Source organism: Pseudorca crassidens, chromosome 17 (assembly GCF_039906515.1).
Source record: "Pseudorca crassidens isolate mPseCra1 chromosome 17, mPseCra1.hap1, whole genome shotgun sequence".
Classification (NCBI taxonomy): domain Eukaryota; kingdom Metazoa; phylum Chordata; class Mammalia; order Artiodactyla; family Delphinidae; genus Pseudorca; species Pseudorca crassidens.
The window spans coordinates 40,685,899-40,705,654 of record NC_090312.1 but is presented as its reverse complement, the minus strand read 5'-3'; the positions used below and the strand labels follow the sequence as shown (position 1 = coordinate 40,705,654).

At 44.4% G+C, this 19,756-nt stretch overlaps 1 protein-coding gene across 2 annotated transcripts in view; it reads left to right on the top strand.

The window, feature by feature from the left end:
- PTDSS1 (phosphatidylserine synthase 1) overlaps window positions 1-19,756 on the top strand; it is a 65,063-nt gene that overhangs the window by 22,862 nt on the left and 22,445 nt on the right. For both annotated transcript variants that reach the window (XM_067711720.1, XM_067711719.1), the window contains exons 3-6: window positions 591-635; window positions 3,876-4,000; window positions 14,690-14,848; window positions 18,135-18,286. In XM_067711720.1, the coding sequence (XP_067567821.1) occupies window positions 591-635; window positions 3,876-4,000; window positions 14,690-14,848; window positions 18,135-18,286 (481 nt within the window). The remainder of the gene's footprint in view (window positions 1-590; window positions 636-3,875; window positions 4,001-14,689; window positions 14,849-18,134; window positions 18,287-19,756) is intronic.

The window sequence follows — 19,756 nt, the reverse complement described above, 5'->3', positions numbered from 1 at the left end:
AGCTCCTGCATCAGCGTGTTCCACTGTCCTAGAGTTTGCTTTCAGTGTCACTCCCCATTGCACTTGTTTTCCAGGCACGGTATTTCTCTCTTTTACTGTCAGAGCCCCTCAGTGTCCGCTCTCTTTCTCTCTCTCTCTCTCTCTCTCTCTCTCTCTCTCTCTCTCTCTCTCTCTCTCTCTCTCTCACACACACACACACACACACACACACACACACACGATCCAGTAGCTCCTGGGGGACTGTGAGGTTTCTTGTTAATGTCCAGTAAGTATTACATACAGTTAAAGGCTGGCCTGGTGACCTACTCGCTGTTATAACATTGTGTCCACGGGAAATTATGATCTGAGTTAAGCTTAAAAAAAAGCCTCTGTTGAGATTGATGCCTGTTACAATTGTGGGGAATGGTTGTTACAATGTGGATAAAACATTTCAACTTAGACTTTGACCTCAGAGTATTTATGTAGAAAAAAAAATTTAACAGTGGAGAGCTTTTTTTAACCCTTTATCTCTGTGGAGATCAGCATCACTGTCTTTGTTTTAGTCTTGGTTTGAAAGCAGTCTGTCTGACCTTGTAATGTTATCTCTGCAGGTCCGTTTACTCGACCTCATCCGGCCTTGTGGCGAATGGTTTTCGGTGAGTTACCCATTAGTTGGTTTAAAAATCCATTCTACTTGAAGCAAATCTTTTTCTGTATATTATAGCAGTTTTCCTTACCACTCTACTGTAAAACTTAATAACTTTTTACTTTTTGGTGTTCCTGATATCAATTTTTTATTAAAATGCTCTGCCACAAAAAAGTGCTGGTGACAGCTGAAATTCTCATACACGTGAACTGTTTCAAGCCCCCACCCCTGCCCCTGTCACCACCCCGCCCCCATGCTGTTGTCTGTTAATGCACAGGATTTGACACGAGGGAATGTGGCTTGTTCTTCCTGACGTTGCTATTCGCTGGTGCAAGCTCACATGCATCGTATGAGCACGTTTGTCTCATCAGCATCCAGGAGGGACTGAGACCCCAGCAAACTCCCCAGTGTTGTGAATGGGAAAGAGCTTAGAAAAAGAGAAGTCTTAGCAAAAAGCCCTGATTTGAGCTAAGGTTTAGTGATAAGCATCTCATATAAACGTTGGATCTCTTATGGTTACTTGATTTCTAGTCCAAAGAGTAAAACCACTTGAGTGGATTTAAAGCATATCTTCAGAACTTCAGATATTGGCTTCATCTTACCTAAATAATCGTCAAATAAGTTATACAAGGTTCAGAAATTTTAATCTTATGCAAAAGGACCGAAAAATGGACATTTGGCTCAAGTTTGTTTATTTTTCGCCCTTCAGAGATTATAGGCAAATCTCTTTGAATTTAGTCATGAATCTTGGTCGTTCGCTCAGCAGGTGTTCACCAAGTCCTTCTGCGTGGGCGGCTGCTCTGGCCCGGAGGCTGCAGGTGGAGGGGCCCCCGGCAGGGAGGGCAGCTATAGCAAACACACTGTGAAACAAATCAATAATCAAAAAATAGCTGATGTCACGAAGCGCTAGGAAGTTTATTAAAACCACAAGAGGCACTAGTGACTAAGTAGCCGCTTTCACTTTCAGGTGAGGGGTGGCTTGAAGGAAGTGTGCTTAAGCAGAAACCCTCCTGTAAAGAAGGATCCAGGCAAAGATGCGGGGAGGAAGGCCAGGCTAAGGCAAGACTGTCAAAGTGGTCCCCAGCTAGAAGTGTGTGTCCCCAGTCAGTGTGGCCGGAGGGTAGCAGGCCTGGGAGTAGTGAGAGAGGCAGAGCTGGGCACAGATGGGACCCCACACAGCTTGGGAAGGGCAGGAGGAAGTCATGGGAGGATTTTTTTTTTTTTTCTTTTGCAGAGAAGTGCATGATTCATTTACATTTCTTAAAAGATAGTCCTGGGTGCGTTATACTTAGAGCTCATGAACTTAATATTGCTGCTTGAAGTTATGTCCTTTTTAGCTAGTTGGCTACACCTGAGTTTTTCCGATTTCAAATGGTCCATCATGAGTAATGAGCAGTTTTATTTCTTCCCTGGGATCATGGAACACTTGGATAACCTGATGAGAACTATAGACCCTTTCGCAGTATACACATGCTCTCTCACACACACACAGAGTTCTGTGTATTATATCCGGGGCTTCAGCGATGTTGAAGACCAACTGTGAACTCTAGGTTAAGAGCCTTCTGCTCCACAAACACCTTCTTTCTGTCTTAAAATAATTATTTCAAAAGGGTGTAGTGGGGGGTGTTTGAAGTGAAAATCTGTAAAAGTAGCTGGTACCTAATATATAAGAAGGTAATCATATAAGCTTGCCTAAAAACACGTGAGCCCTGGGCCCTGGGATGCATGACTGAGTCAGCCGTGCTACTCTCAGGCCCCCCGAGCTCCCCGAGGACTGGGAGAGGCCCCTTCTGAAGGCCTGTGCTATAGCCGCTATGGAGAATTTCAGCCACGGACATTCTCTCCTCTGGAGCAGCTCCCTGGGAATGGTGCCAGCCCACTTTGGGTGGGGTACTGTGGTCCCAGGTCATTTGTATCACAGCGTCTAGATGTCCTACATACGCATTTTCATTCTAGCAGGAAAAGAAGTGACAAAACCACTGGTGGCTGGTTCTCAAGTCTTTCTAAAATGTCTTTACAGGCTTTTGCCTTCTTTTTTTTTTTTTTGGCTTTTGCCTTCTTAAAGTAGATTATTAACTGTCTTTTCTAAATGATATGGGGTGATTATTAGGATACCAATTACGACATGATGTGACAGTGATGTGATGCCCCCAGGGACTGAGCTGGGGTGTAAGATGGGGATGAGTGACCCTGGGCCACCTCTTGCCTCCACACCTGTCTGTCCCTACCCCAAACTGGCCTGTCTGCCTGGCTTCGCCCATCTCCGGTCTACTCGCCACCCAGTGACCAGAGTCCACTTCCTGAAATGTTACCTACATCATCTTATTTCCCCATTTGAAACCCGTCAGGTGCTCCTTCTTTCCTTTTTTTTTTTGCGGTACGCGGGCCTCTCACTGTTGTGGCCTCTCCCATTGAGGAACACAGGCTCCGGACGCACAGGCTCAGCAGCCATGGCTCACGGGCCCAGCCGCTCCGCAGCATGTGGGATCTTCCCAGACTGGGGCACGAACCCGTGTCCCCTGCATCGGCAGGCGGACTCTCACCCACTGCGCCACCAGGGAAGCCCAGGTGCTCCTTCTTTGACTTAAGATCAAGCCTGCAGTCTTCACCGTGGCCCCGAGCCCTGACCGTCGCTTCATAGCCGCCTTGCTCCGTGGGCCCCTCTTTGCCAGCACCCAGCCACGTGCTGGCTCCTAGACCTCATTGCAGGGACCTGCCTGCTCGCCTCTGCCTGCCTGAAGGCCACGCCTACTCCTCCACGCTCTCGCCCATGGTCTGCCACTCCTGATGCTGATGAGAGCGTCGGCATCCTCTTCTCAGAGAGGGTTACTCACTCCTCTCGGTCTGAACTAGGACCATATGTCAGACTCTCATCAAAGGAAAGACCAGGGCTTCCCTGGTGGCGCAGTGGTTGAGAGTCCGCCTGCAGGGGACGCGGGTTCGTGCCCCGGTCCGGGAAGATCCCACATTCCACGGAGCGGCTGGGTCCATGAGCCATGGCCGCTGAGCCTGCGCGTCGGGAGCCTGTGCTCTGCAACGGGAGAGGCCACAGCGGTGAGAGGCCCGCGTACCGCAAAAAAAAAAAAAAAAAAAAAAAAAAGGAAAGACCAGCAGCTTGTCACAGGGGTCTCCACAGCCCATGTTACAGCACCAGTGTGCGCTTTGGGCCATGAGCAATTTGAACCCGGTGTGTGTTGTGTGTCTGACACCGGCTCTCTCCCCGACTTGAGGATGTTTCTGTTTCCCTCAGGGCTCAGCGTGCTCTACTTCCTGTTCCTGGTGTTCCTGCTCTTCCTGAACTTTGAGCAGGTTAAATCCCTGATGTACTGGCTAGATCCGAACCTTCGATACGCCACAAGGGAAGCAGATATCATGGTACGTACTTGTCTGCTGTGTCTTAGAGAAACTGGTTGACTCTTGGGTATAGCAGGTAATTGACTTCACATTTTAAATTGGTCCTTCTCCATATTTCCTACGTAGGTATCTAAACACCAGGTCTCTGGGCAGGTTGGTGCCGTGCGTGGTTCCATGAACGGTACAGTCCAGGGAAATGAATCCTCTCTTGGCCCAGAGGGGGTGGTAGGAAGATGTGAATATTATCATCCGGCAGCCGTGGGTGGGAACTGAGCCTCTGACACTTGTAAGCTGTAGGACCTTGGGCTACGAACTTATAGCCTATTCCCTCTTTTGTAAAGTGAAATAATACTTATCTTGGAAGTTTATTGTGAGCTAAACGAAGGCCTAACGCGATGCCTCGCACACACCAGGTCCTCTGACGGCAGCTGCACCTGCCGTGTCAGTGTCACCCTTGACCCCTCTGCTCCCTGACCCCGGCCCTGATGCTGTGATTCTTCCCACCTGCTTGCCATGAAGGTGCCATCCGTAATGACGGAGGCCACTTCATTCATTATTTTTATTAAATGACAATAAATACTTTTTTTCTTGGCTAAAACTACTCTGTACTTTGACTTTTAGTGAAGAGACTATTTTATACTGTAATACAGTTCCTTTCCTTTTTTACTTTTTAAAGTGCCTAACATGTAGTACAGATTGAAGAAACACCTAGTGATGATCAGAAAAGGAGAACAGGCATTTGGACCGTAAATGGGTCCTTGTTTAACAAACAAAAAAGCAATACAGAGGGACTTAATAAACAGTCCAAGAAGTGATCATTCCAGCATAGTTGAGGTTGGTCAGACCCTTCTCGGAATGGTGTTTCCAGATTTTATCTTTATCTTTTATAAAGGACAAGCTAAAGACAAAAATAGGAATGCCAAAAATTATTTAAAAGTGTCAAGGAGAAAAGTCTGTCTTGGAGTTTCTTCCTCTGAGAAAGAGAACGGTACAGGGTGATGTACAGCTTCTAATGATGCTGATGATGACAGTTACAGTGAGGCTGACAGCAGTTGCTGATTGTGGACTGTCTGCTCTGCCAGGTAGTGTGCTGGGTGCTTTATATTACAGTCTATATGTTAATGCCTCCGTTTTACCAAGGAGGAAATAGAAGCTTAATATAAGATCCCTCTGGGTCCCAAACCTACATTTCCCCTCAGGCCGGTGCCTCAAGCATATAGTTATTACAATAACAAGTGTTTGACACTCACAGGCATCTTACAATATGGAGATTGGGAGAAGGATATCCCAGATTATATTTCTCCCCGCAAGTTTCCTGGGTTTTTAAGCAAAATTGGACATATTATGAAGTAAACTAACTTCAGGTGGATTTGCTGTTGTGTCTCTCAGTCTTGTTCTCACAGTCAGTGGGGGGAGGTTGAATCTAATAATACTTTGACATCTACCTTCCTTAGGAATTTGACATCACAGGGACATCCGATTGTCACAATCACAGCCCCCAAAGAGCTGAAACCGGCATTTAAAACTAGTTTTCAGGGATTGGCTAATTCTTTCTTGCCAAACAAAACCCGAAGCTGTTTTCAACTTCTGCAGTTCCAGGTGGTGGTAGACCAGCCTCAGTCTTCATCTCCAATCCCTTATCACTTTTTACTTCCTTAAAGGAATCTTTTACAGTTCTAAGGATCTGTTCATTGATGGCTCTAGAGAAACGCATTCCCTTGTTAGAACCTGTGGTAAGGAGAGTGCCTTTATGCAAGACAGAAGCCTTTAGTTGCCTGGCTGCAGGAGCCCTCTGCCTTCCCCATTCCTTCAGCTGCCACCTATTTCTAATCCTGACACCAGGCTCTAGTCCGTGCCTGGTATCGCACATTGAAATTCAGACTCCCTTTTCCCTTAAAATTAACATTATAACTTGGAGTTGGGGAGGGCAGTCATTGAAATCCTGTTAGAGGCAGTCTTTTCTATAATTGGAAACTTTGCTATGTTCCTAAATATTTATTCTATTCAAAAATATGGACTTCCCTGGTGGCACAGTGGTTGAGAGTCCACCTGCCGATGCAGGGGACACGGGTTCATGCCCCGGTCCGGGAAGATCCCACATGCTGCGGAGCGGCTGGGCCTGTGAGCCATGGCCCCTGAGCCTGCGCGTCTGGAGCCTGTGCTCCGCAGCAGGAGAGGCCACGACGGTGAGAGGCCCACGTACCGCAAAAAAAAAAAAAAAAAAAGTGTGTTCTAAGCTTCAGACAAGCTTTGTGAGCACATCTGTATTGGAAATTGGGTGGTCTGGAGCAGCAGTCTTCCGTTTAGTAAATAATGACTGAAGTTTTTCTACATGCTAGACACTGTGCTGGTGGTAGTGGGGAACAGGGTAGGCCCAATCGCTCCCTCTCCCCTTGGAGCTTAGACTCTACAAGAAGGCAAATTAAACAAATTATCATTGGCTCTTTTTCTAAGAGAGTTGTCTAAGACAACTCCAATAATTTTTTAAAATTTTATCAACACAGGCCCAATCTTCTTTCATTCCACCCTCCCCCCGCTGCCAACACACACATATCTTGCATTGTTATCAGACATTATATCCATATATATGGACTTTTTTAAACATAACCACAATGCCGTTTTCAGTCGCTTCAAGGTAACAGTATGCAGTGTTCACATTTCCCCAGTCACCTCGTAAAGTTTTTTTTTACAGTTGATTTGTACAAATTAGGATCCAGACAAGGTCCCCATATTGCCTTTGTTGCAGCTCTTAATCTGCAGTCCCTCCATACCGTTTTTTAGCGTCGAGGTTTGTTTGTCAAAGAAGCCACATTGTTTATTTTATGGAGCTTCTCGAGTCTGGATTTTGTAGCTTGCATTTCCAGGGTGTCATTAACGTATCTCTCTGTCCCCCTGTATTTTCTATAAACGGAAGTTAGATGTAGAGGCTGGATGGGGTCCAGATTCCAGTCCAGTTTCCGTGGCAGGGCTGCTCATATATGGTGCTGTGTATCACACTAAGAGCCACACGGTGTCTAGGTGTCTCTCTTTTATAACGTTAAGCTTGATCGTAGGGTCAGGAGGTCAGCATCAATTGTAAGATGCGCCATCAATTACAAGTATGACTTTGGGAAGGGGAAGAGGGAAACCTTATATTATATGTGCACCAAACATTGTAATATGTTGAAACATCCACCCAATTCTCAGAATGCTAAATGTGAAAAAGATGTGTCCTAGAATCAAGAAAGCACAATGTGGGGGAGGGGAGGGGTTCCCACGCTCGGAAGGGCCCACTCACGGCGAGGGAATCAGCGCGGACAGGGAGAGACCTTCGGGGGGTTGAGGGATCGGAGGGGAACGCAGCCAGCGGCTCCCCTGCCTGCTTGGCCCCGGGCCTGAAACTCTGCCCTCCAGGGTCGCCTCTGGCCGCAGAGGTCCTGAGCCTAAGCCCTGCCCCCCAGAGCCTCTTCTGGCCTTTTTTTTTTTTTTCTGTTGTGGTCCTGTTTTGTTCTTGTTTCATTCTTATTTTTATTTTTTCTAATATATGTTTTATTTTTGTAACTTTATTTTATTTTTTATTCTTTGTTATTGTTCTGCTCCTTTTTGTTTGTTGCCCATTTCTTGTTTTTGTCGTGGCACTGTGTGGCTTGCGGGGGGTCGGGCCTGAGCTCCTGTGAGAGAAGCACTGAGTCCAAACCCCTGGACTAACAGAGAACTTCAGGCCCAGAGAATATTACTCGGTGTGAGCTCTCCTGGAGGTCCTCATCGCGGCACCAAAACCCGGCTCCACCCAACTGCCTGCAAACTCCAGTGCTGGATGCCTCAGGCCAAACAACCAGCAAGACAGGATGCAGCCCCACCCATCAAAAAAAATGAGACAACAAAAATATATGTTACAGAAGAAGGAGCAAGGTAAAAACCTACAAGACCAAATAAATGAAGAGGAAATAGGCGACCTACCTGAAAAAGAATTCAGAGTAATGATAGTAAAGATGATCCCAAATCTCGGAAATAGAATGGAGGCACGGATCGAGAAAATACAAGAAATGTTTAACAAGGACCTAGAAGAACTAAAGAACAAACAAAAAGTGATGAACAACACAATAACTGAAATGAAAAATACACTGGAAGGAATCAATAGCAGAATAACTAAGGCAGAAAATATAGCAAATCTGGAGCAAATAAGTGAGCCTGAAGATGGAATGGTGGAAATAACTGTGGAGGAGCAGAAGAAAGAAAAAAGAATGAAAAGAAATGAGGACAATCTCAGAGACATCTGGAACAATGTTAAACGCACCAACATTTGAATTACAGGGACCCCAGAAGAAGAAAAGAAAGAGAAAGGGTTTGAGAAAATATTTGAAGAGATTATAGTCGAAAACTTCCCTGACATGGGGAAGGAAATAGCCACCCAAGTCCAGGAAGCACAGAGAGTCCCATATAGGATAAACCCAAGGAGAAACATAGCTGAGACACATATTAATCAAACTAACAAAATTTAAATTCAAAGAAAAAATATTAAAAACACCAAGGGAAATCAACAAATAACATACAAGGAAATCCCCAGAAGGTTATTTCAACTGACTTTTCAGCAGAAATTCTGCAGGCCAGAGGGAGTGGCAGGATATACTTAAAGTGATGAAAGGGAAAAACCTACAACCAAGATTACTCTACCCAGCAAGGATCTCATTCAGATTCAACAGAGAAATCAAAAGCTTTACAGACAAGCAAAAGCTAAGAGAATTCAGCACCACCAAACCAGCTCTACAGCAAATGCTAAAGGAACTTCTCTAAGTGGGAAACACAAGAGAAGAAAAGGACCTACAAAAACAAACCCAAAACAATTAAGAAGATGGTCTTAGGATCGTACATATCGATAATTACCTTAAACGTGAATGGATTAAATGCTGCAACCAAAAGACACAGCCTTGCTGAATGGATACAAAAACAAGACCCATCTATATGCTGTCTACAAGAGACCCACTTCAGACCTAGGGACACATAGAGCCTGAAAGTGAGGGGATGGAAAAAGATATTCCATGCAAATGGAAATCAAAAGAAAGCTGGAACAGCAATACTCATATCAGATAAAATAGACTTTAAAATAAAGAATGTTACAAGAGACAAGGAAGGACACTACGTAATGATCAAAGGATCAATCCAAGAGTAAGATATAACAATTATAAATATATATGCACCCAACATAGGAGCACCTCAATACATAAGGCAACTGCTAACAGCTATAAAAGAGGAAATCGACAGTAACACAATAATAGTGGGGGACTTTAACACCTCACTTACACCAATGGACAGATTATCCAGACAGAAAATAAACAAGGGAATACAAGCTTTAAATTATGCAATAGACCAGATAGACTTAGTTGATATTTACAGGGCATTCCACCTGAAAGCAGCAGAATACACTTTCTTCTCAAGTGCACACGGAACATTCTCCAGGATATATCACATCTTGGATTACAAATCAAGCCTTGGTAAGTTTAAGAAAATCGAAATTGTATCAAGCATCTTTTCCGACCATGATGCTGTGAGACTAGATATCAATTACAGCAAAAAAAACTGTAAAAAACACAAACACATGGAGGCTAAACAATATGCTACTAAATAACCAAGAGATCACTGAAGAAATCAAAGAGGAAATTTTAAAAAAACCTAGAAACAAATGACAGTGAAAACATGATGACTCAAAACCTATGGGACACAGCAAAAGCAGTTCTAAGAGGGAAGTTTATAGCAATTTAGTCTCACCTCAAGAAACAAGAAAAACCTCAAACAATCTAACCTTACACCTGAAGCAACTAGAGAAAAAGAACAACAAAAAAAACCACCCAAAGTTAGTAGAAGGAAAGAAATCATAAATATCAGATCAGAAATAAATGAAGTAGAAAACAATAGCAAAGATCAATAAAACTAAAAGTTGGTTCTTTGAGAAGATAAACAAAATTGATAAAACTTTAGCCAGACTCATCAAGAAAAGAAGAGACAGGACTTAAATCAGTAAAATTAGAAATGAAAAAGAAGAAATTACAACTGACACCACAGAAATACAAAAGATCATAAGAGACTACTACAAGCAACTATATGCCAATCAAATGGACAACCTGGAAGAAATGGACAAATTCTTAGAAAGGTACAACCTTCCAAAACTGAACCAGGAAGAAATAGAAAATATAAACAGACGAATCCCAAGTAATGAAATTGAAACTATGTTTAAAAATCTTCCAACAAACAAACATCCAGGGCCAGATGGCTTCACAGGCAAATTCTATCAAACATTTAGAGAAGAGCTAACACCTTCTCAAACTCTTCCAAAAAGTTGCAGAGGGAGAAACACTCCCAAACTCATTCTACGAGGCCACCATCACCCTGATACCAAAACCAGACAAAGATATCACAAAAAAAGAAAACTACAGGCCAATATCACTGATGAACATCGATGCAGAAATCCTCAACAAAATACTAGCAAACAGAATCCAACAACACATTAAAAGGATCATACACCAGGATCAAGTGGGGTTTATCCCAAGGATGCAAGTGATACAGCCACTGTGGAGAACAGTATGTAGGCTCCTTAAAAAACTAAAAATAGAACTACCATATGACCCAGCAATCCCACTACTGGGCATATACCCTGAGAAAACCACAATTCAAAAGGACACATGTACCCCAATGTTCATTGCAGCACTATCTACAATAGCCAGGACATGGAAGCAACCTAAATGTCCAATGGCAGGGGAATGGATAAAGAAGATGTGGTACCTATATATGGAATATTACTCAGCCATAGAAAGGAATGAAATTGGGTCATTTTTAGAGATGTGATTTTTAGAGTCTGTCATACAGAGTGAAGAAAGTCAGAAGGAAAAAAATAAATATCATATATTAACGCATATATGTGGAATCTAGAAAAATGGTACAGATGACCCTATTTGCAGGGCAGGAATAGAGATGCAGATGTAGAAAATAGATGTGTGGACACAGGGGGTCTGAGGCAGTAGGTGGTGGGACGAATTGGGAGATTAGGATTGACACATACACACTACCATTTGGAAAATTGATAGCTAGTGGGAACCTGCTGTGTAGCACAGGGAGCTCAGCTCTGTGCTCTGTGACCTCCTGGATGGGTGGGATCGGGTTGGGAGAGTGAGGTCAAGAAGGAGGGGAGGGCTTCCCTGGTGGCGCAGTGGTTAAGAGTCCACCTGCTGATGCAGGGTACACGGGTTCGTGCCCCGGTCCGGGAGGATCCCACATGCCACGGAGCGGCTGGGCCCGTGAGCCATGGCAGCTGAGCCTGCGCGTCCAGAGCCTGTGCTCCGCAACGGGAGAGGCCACAACAGTGAGAGGCCCGCATACTGCAAAAAAAAAAAAAAAGAAAGAGGGGATATATGTATACATATGGCTGATTTACTTCACTGTACAGCAGAAACTAACAACATCGTAAAGCAACTATTCTCCAATAAAAAAATTAAAACAGCTAAAAAAAATAAGAATGAAAGCATAATGATTTCAGTATACAGTGCAGTGTGATAAAGAAAAAGATATGGGTGCTATTAGAACTTATAAAAGAACCCCAGTCTAGTCTGGGAGGTCAGGGGATGCCTCTGTAAGAGCTGATGTCTAAGTTGACAACTAAAACATGAGTGGGAATTAGCCAAGCAAAGTGCGAGTAGGGGGCCGAGGCCATTATTCAGGAAGAAGAAACAGCCTGCATGGAAGCCCCAACTTAGGAGCTGGGATCAGTCAAGAGTGAAGGAGAGTAAGAATTAGAGGCAGAGGAGGGCAGTTCCTGAGGCTGGGGAGACATTGGTGAGGAGTTAGGATTACACTGTGAATGTAATAAAAGACCCTGAAGGTTTATAAGCAGAGGAGGTACACGATCTCCATTGGTGCTTTAGCGGGTCAGTAAACATTACGCCCATCTCCAGTCCAGTGTTGAAACTGGGGAAGAAAGGTGCACAGGATCAGCTGATTTCTTCCTGGTTGAAGCTCAGTGAAGCAGATGGCTTTAGACCTGGGCCACGAGGTTGTGCTAATCCCCCGCCCCGAATTAGGCCTCTGCTCCCCTGTCCCATTGGACAACCACGGGCTTCAGATAGAGCCTGACTCAAAAATTCCTCCAAGGTTGAAAGAGCAGATGGGAACCTGTGCTGTCTGTGGGCAAATAATTTCCAAAGAGAGGACCCTAAAGAGGGTGGAGTACATGTGTTCTCAAGGTCACCACCTTCCCCAGGGAGGAAGGAGCGAGAGAGCAGGGCAGGAGGCGCAGAGATCCTTCCACACTGGGAAGGCTGTCTTCCCAGACACCCCCCCCACCCCAAACACACACACACCCAAAATGGTCTGATTTGTGATCTGCAAAATCATTTTGTATGTAGAGAGTCGAGTTAAAATCTGCAGTCTTCAGCTGGAGCTGGGCAGTCAGGTGCTTATCAGAGCATCATGTATACGCTTCATAGTTTTAGGAAGCTACTGCAGGCCTCTAAGCAAGAAATAACAGTGGTGGTGAGATAGACGGAGGAAAAAACACTTGGGGAGGTAAAATGAATAGGACTTGGTGTTTGGTTAAGTGTCGGGCAAGCAAGGGAGAGGGTGGAGCCACCCAGGTGAGCGATCCACCAATTGGGAGGTGGGCAGAATCTGTCCTTACCTACTGCTTACTTCCACCTCCCCAGACTTGGCTTCCCCACCTCTGTGTCCTCATTTCATGCCTTGTCCTCCCGCTTCCAGGGGTTCGTGCCTGCGTGTGCTGCTCCCCGTCTGCATTAGACCACGGTGTCCTGCATCCCTCCCAGCACCAGGATCTCGGGATCTTCCAGATGTGATTATTGGCAGATTTGTTCATAATAATTATATGCCAGTAGACACACCTGGCTCTTTATGGGTTTCAAAGTGCCTTTACATTTGTTGAACACATAAATATTCTCTTAGAGGGCAGTAGAAAGGCCTCCAAAGTGGTCTTCAACCCATGATTCCCTTAAGAACAGATTTCTGAAAACAGAACTTAGCCCTTTCTTATCTAACCCTAAGCAGCCCACTCTGGAGTAAAGAAGAAGATAGGGTGGGTGAGGAGTTTGGGGTTGACTGAGCCTTAAGCTCTCCTTAACCTTTAAGCTGTCCTTAACCTAACATGTTACTGCTTTAGCGCAAGGATGTTTCTCTCTGTCCGTCTGTGATTCGTGGGACAGGCACGTGCTCCAGAGCCTGGAAGGAGAACTTTCATCTCATTGCAGTGCAGTTTGGTCTTTTTAAGGCTTATCTTGACTCACCCCCATTGATTTTTTTCCTCTTTTCTCTAGATTTCCCACTTACACATCATAATACCACATCAGAATGTTTCTCAAAAAAATACAATTTTTAAAAATGTCCTTTGAACTTTGCAAATTAAAATGGATTAGGTCTGAGAAAGGCTTCAGAAGTCTGATGCGGTAGGTTTCAGAAGAGACAAGAGGAGCACCATGGTGTTCTTTTGGCTCCCTCAGAAAGTATTGCTTCTAAAATTTGAAAATATTATACTTTATAGGTATTCCATCAGCTGGCTGAAATCTTAACTCCTTCCTATCAGATTAATTTGGGGAAAAAAGAATGTGAAATGTAGAGCTTCCTGAGAAATGTTGTCATGTGATAATTACTTCATAATAAACACAGGAGTATAAGGAAGTTGATTTAAAATTACTTTAAAATATATTAAAAATGAAAAGGTTAGAAGTGGAACCTAAATTCTTCAAAGCTTTATAATGTTTTAATATTTAAATTATGTAATATTTGCTACAGTTTTGGGTGGAAGAGTAATTCTGTCTTCTTCTAATTTCTGAAGTTGGATGTTTCAGCTTTCCTTCTTTCCTAATAAAAACGTTTAAGGCTTTGTATTTTCCTCTAACTTCTGCTTAACTGCATCTCATCATTTCGATGTGTAATGTTTTCATTGTCATTTAATACTGAATATATTTTAAATTCCTGTTATGATTTCTTTTTTACTCCATGGTATTTAGAGATGCGTTTTAAAATTTCTGAACCTATTGGGTTTCTAGTTATTCTTTATTTGTTGGGATTCTATTTATGTTTTTGTTCATGGCTTTAACACAGTTGCCCTATGAGCAAGTGACATGGGCTATATGATACCACTACTTTTTTTTTTAAATAAATTTATTTATTTATTTATCTTTTTTTTTTTTTAATTTTTGGCTGCGTTGGGTCTTCGTTGCTGCATACGGGCTTTCTCTAGTTGCGGCAAGTGGGGGCTACTCTTTGTTGCAGTGGCTTCTCTTGTTGCGGAGCGCGGGCTCTAGGCACACGGGCTCAGTAGTTGTGGCATGCAGGCTCAGTAGTTGTGGTGCATAGGCTTAGTTGCTCCACGGCATGTAGCATCTTCCTGGACCAGGGCTTGAACCCGTGTCCCCTGCATTGGCAGGTGGATTCTTAACCACTAAGCCACCAGGGAAGTCCCGATACCACTTCTTTAAGACGGGTTAAGCCTTTGTAAATGGTTTTGCTTCCCCCTTTAACCAAGCTTTTGCAATTCAGAGCAAAGCAATTCTGGTGTATAAACTCTAATACTTGTCCATTTTTCCTCAAGCAACTTCAGTTACCAAAACTTTTTATTGGGTAGGACATATATTAATTATCAAGATCATACCAGTTCTTTTTATTTTCCAAATCCTGGAAGCAAGTTGATTTCTAGAGTATTACTAATTATTTCCTTATTATTTTAAACAGGAGTATGCTGTGAACTGCCATGTTATCACCTGGGAGAGGATTATCAGCCATTTTGATATATTTGCCTTTGGACATTTCTGGGGCTGGGCTATGAAGGCCTTGCTGATCCGTAGTTATGGTCTCTGCTGGACAATCAGTATTACCTGGGAGCTGACTGAGGTAAGAAGGGGGTGTGGGCTGCTATCTAGATGCTACAGTGTGGACAGTTTATATGCAGGAAGAAGATAGTCCATCAGTTAAGAGTCAAGTAATCCATTCTGCAGCTCCTGTGGTACAAAACTGTTTAAATCCCCAAGGGATATTTTATACCTTTGTCAAACAAACAGAGAAACTCCTTGTCAACTTAAGGTCTGCTCTGTCTCACAAGTCTTAAAGAGAAACAAATGGAATCAAGCTAGAGAATGAAGTTAAAATCCTAAGCAAGATAATTGAGTGGCAATGAGGACATCTGCTAAGAAGCTAATAGGTAGTTTACCCACTAACTAGTTTCCAGTTAAATAGAATTGTGGTGTTTGGGAATTATGAGGCCATCCAGGACATTGTGTCACTTAAAAATGGATTCCCAGTGTAGCTCAAATATCACGGTCATCAAAAGTTTGTCTCATTCGATGAATGAAAGAGATATATTCTTGAAAAACTATTACCGAAATGATATTTTGGGAACTAGTTCATTTATTGTTCAGTTATCATGTTATTCTTAAGCATTCCCGGGGACAAAATTTGGCCATGTGCACAGTTATTTCTTCATGCCTGTCGTTGTCCTGACCCTAACCTTTAGCAAAGCATGCCAGTTAGATATTCGCTTCTATTAGTGTTCCTCTCATGGCCCCGAGGCTAGAAGCCCTAGTTCAGGGTGTGGGCAGGGTTGGTTCCTTCAGAACCTGTCCCAAGCCTCTCTTAGGCCTCTGCTCATGGTTTGCTGGTCATCTTTGGTGTTCCTTGGCTTGTAGATCACCACAGTCTCCGCCTCCATCTTCACGTGGCCTTCTCCCTGCATGCGTTCACATGGCATTCTTTTCATAAGGACACCAGTCATGTTGGATTAGGGGCCGACCTCCTCCAGTACGACCCCTTCTCAACTATTACATCTGCAGTGACTGCATTTGCAAATAAGCTCACATTATAAGGTCCTGGAGCTTAGGACTTCCATAGTATGGATTTTTGAGGGGGAACGATTCAACCCATAACAGTGCCCAGCACTGTTCGTACATCACCCTGAATCTTCACCATAACCCAGAAGGGCAGTATGTATTCCCAGTGTACCGATGGGAACCAGAGCTCAGAGCCAGGAGTGGATCCAGAGGTGCTTGACGGGGAACGCGGCCCGTGCTCCTGCCCTCGTACCACGGGCTCCCTCTAACTTGCAGGCATCTTCAGGACCTCTCCGCCATGAGACCTGTGCAGGGCACTTGGCCTTCCTCAGCCTCCCTTTCTTCCTCCCCTGCCCCCCCACCCCCGCCCACTGGGCCTCTTGCGCCTCCCTTTTCCTGGTGGCTCTTTTCTCAACACCTCTCCAGTTTATCCCTTTGCTGCGCTCTCCCCTCTCATCTGAATTTCCCATCTCCTCCCTGCACACTATCTTTTGCCAAAGTGAACCTTTCACCCCTCAGCCCGATCACCTCCTTCTACTGAAAACTCTTCCCTGTTGGTCCATTGCTCTTAAGACAAAATCCAGGTGGCTTCTGAACCAGCCTCTGAGGCCTGGTGTTCGCTGGCCCAGCCCACCTCCCCAGCCTCCTTGAACCCTCTCACCTGCCCTCTGCTCCAGCCAGCTTTGCATTCTTCACTTCAAAGATGCTGTGTCCTTTCCTCCCACGGAGCCTGCCTCTGAGTTCCTCCCTCTCTGCCCTGCTCCCTGCACTGGCTGGGCTCATGTTTGTACACCTGGAAATAGAGCACCTGGCTCTTCTCCTCTGAAACACTCAGCATAGGTTAAATACTTGATAGATGTTTTCTTTTCTGCTGAACGTAATGCCTCAAGAGGACAGGGCCCATGTCTGCCCAGTCCCAGACCCCAGTGCTCTGCCTCATACATACGGGCAGACGCTCCCGAATCCCCAGGGAGTGAACAAATGTGGCTCCTTCCAGGTCTGCGACTCCGCTCTCCCAGGGCTGTCTCACCCCCGAATCCGGTACTTTCCAGAAAGGCTCCTCGGGCGGACGTATGTCCTCCACATCCCCTACCCAGTATTATTTCAGCAAGTCTGTCGCTGGCTTCTGCAGAAGTTTCTCTCTGCCCCGTGTGAGTTAATGCTCCATGTCATGGCTTGGACCTGGGAATGCAGTCCCGGGTGGTACGTGGCCCGCTGGGGGCCAGCACACAGCCCCTCGCTGTCACATGCGGCAGCTGTTCAGTATCTCCTCAGAAGCAGGCACATCAGGAAGGCAAACTCCTCGTACAATATTTGTATTCTTTTACAATCTATGCGATGCTTTCATGAATAGTTTTAACTTGTAGCATTTATTATATTACCTCAGAGGTTTATAATCATGGGGTTGCCCCTTTCCAGAGAACTGTCAGGCGTTGTCTTTGTAATTTCAGACCTCCTTAAAGCGGGCCTTCCCACAGCACTCCATGCTGCTTGATACAGCCGACGGGTCCTTTGTTTTGGACAAAACTATTTCCGTAAAAGACTTCTGTTCCACCCTTGATCTCACTGTGCCCTTTTTCTGGAATGTCCTCACCTTCATCTCCATCTCTTGAAATCACTCATTCCTGTCCTTAATGATCCCACTCCACCCTGTCTTCCTTCCAGAAGTCTACCGCCATTGCCATCTATCCAAATGAATCTCTCAGTGTCCCAATTTATGTCACCATTGTAACACTTGCCACAGCATACCTGATTTTGTGTTCTGAATAAGCGTCTGGCCTCTGCCCTTAAGATCAAGAACGTTGATCCATTTTATCTCACCACCTTGTACATCGTAGGCACTTAATAAAAGATTATCGCTGCAAATCAGTTAGTGTGGGATTTCCTATTAAGCTAATTTACCACTTACTGTTTTTCCGAGATATCTATAGACCGTTTCTAAAATACACAGCTTAAATTCTCAAGCTGCTAATTTTGAGGATTCTGCCAGTGCTCTGTAGACAGTTAGGAACACTTTGCTCTCTTCCCTCTTCTGGGTCCGTGTCATGTTGTCATTAGCCAAGGTAATTTACTGGTAGTATTTTTCAAGATGGGTTATCATTTCTTTAAAGCCCTGTGTCCAAAAAAAGAGGAGCTGTTTGGATTAGCAGTATTTGCGAACCATCCACAAAATAAACAAGAACCTGATTACAGACCTTGGTTTTATTTTATTTTTTTAATACATCAGGAAAACCTAAAACGTCAACAAGTTTTGCTAAGAGAATGTACTATTAAAAGGAAAGTTACCTTTCTGCGTGGTACCCCAGGTTTGTTTTTTTCACGTTTGTTTTTTCATCATCGCTTGTGTTTCTCAGCTTTTCTTCATGCATCTTCTGCCCAATTTTGCCGAGTGCTGGTGGGACCAAGTCATCCTGGACATCCTGCTGTGCAACGGTGGTGGAATCTGGCTGGGCATGGTCGTCTGCAGGTTTTTAGAGATGAGGACTTACCACTGGGCAAGCTTCAAGTGAGTCATCTTCCTCCGGGCCCTGAGTCACGGTTTCTCACAATGTAGATATAACTGCCTCAGTAGCACGCAACATGAGTACGTTCTCTGATGATAAGGACTAAATTATGCATTAGTAACTGGAACTCAAAAATGATTATAAGCCCAGTTTCAGGCATTGATCCAGAAAATGCTAAATCATTTTCGAGTTTCTCAAATCCATCCCCTCCTTTTTATCCATATGCCTCAGCCTGAATTCACACTCCCATGGCTGGATTGATTAGTCCCTTGTCCCCAGGTTAACCCCTCTAAGCCTTCTGCCGCCATTGCTTGAATGATCTTAGGAACATCACATCCGTCATGTCATTTCCCTGTGGTGGCTTCTCATGGGCCTTAGGACAAAGTCCATAGGCTTGGCAATTATAAGTCACTTATTCATTCTGTCTCAAATTTATTTTGTTATGTGGTGTAAGGGGGAGATTTCACAACGTTATTGTGTTTGATTAACCGGTTTTCCCTGTCCCTTTCATGAATAATCCTTTCTTTGGCCACTGACTTGAAAGGACACTTTTTAATATATTTCATACAGTATATACTGTAACAAAATCTGTCGCAGTGCTGGGTGTTGCTCCAAGCAAGCTTCATACGCAGTATCTCATTTGAGCCTTACATCAATCCTAGGGATAGACGCTGCCATTCTCTTCACGTTAGGGTTGAAGGTACTGAGGCTTCAGTGTAGTAATTTGCCTGAGGATACCCAGCAAGCAAGCAGTAGAGTCTGAAATTACATCAGGCCGTCTGGGTCCTTAAACACTCCATAATGCTTCCCTATTTTCATACATTTATGCTTCAAATTCAACTTGAGAATCATCCTGTCAAGTTCCCAAGATGTAAGCGCAACTAATGAACAAAAAAGTCCTGTTGGTCTTAAGTTACATTAAACATATGAATGTATATAGATCAGGTTGGATTAACCTTTTCACTACATTAAGTATTCCAGTTCTCCATCACGCTGTATCTCTGTTTATTCCCATCTTCCTCTACCTCTTTCCGTGAAGTTTCACCATTTTTTTTTTTTTTTTTTTTTTTTGTGGTACGCGGGCCTCCCACTGCTGTGGCGTCTCCCGTTGCGGAGCACAGGCTCCGGACACGCAGGCTCAGCAGCCATGGCTCACAGGCCCAGCCGCTCCGCGGCATGTGGGATCCTCCCGGACCGGGGCACGAACCCGCGTCCCCTGCATCGGCAGGCAGACTCTCAACCACTGCGCTACCAGGGAAGCCCTCACCGTTTTTTATATACAGGTTCTTCATCATTCTTGTTTCTTTTTGGATAGTCTCTGTTTCTTTGTTGCCCTTTTTTCCTCAAATCTTCTTGCTGGGAGATTTTCTCACTGCATGCTTGTTGATGGGTGGGTGAGTGAGTGAAGGAACAAACCTGGTTTCCTTCTACTCCCCCTTCCCAACCCCCTTCTCCCTCCCCAAGAACAAAAG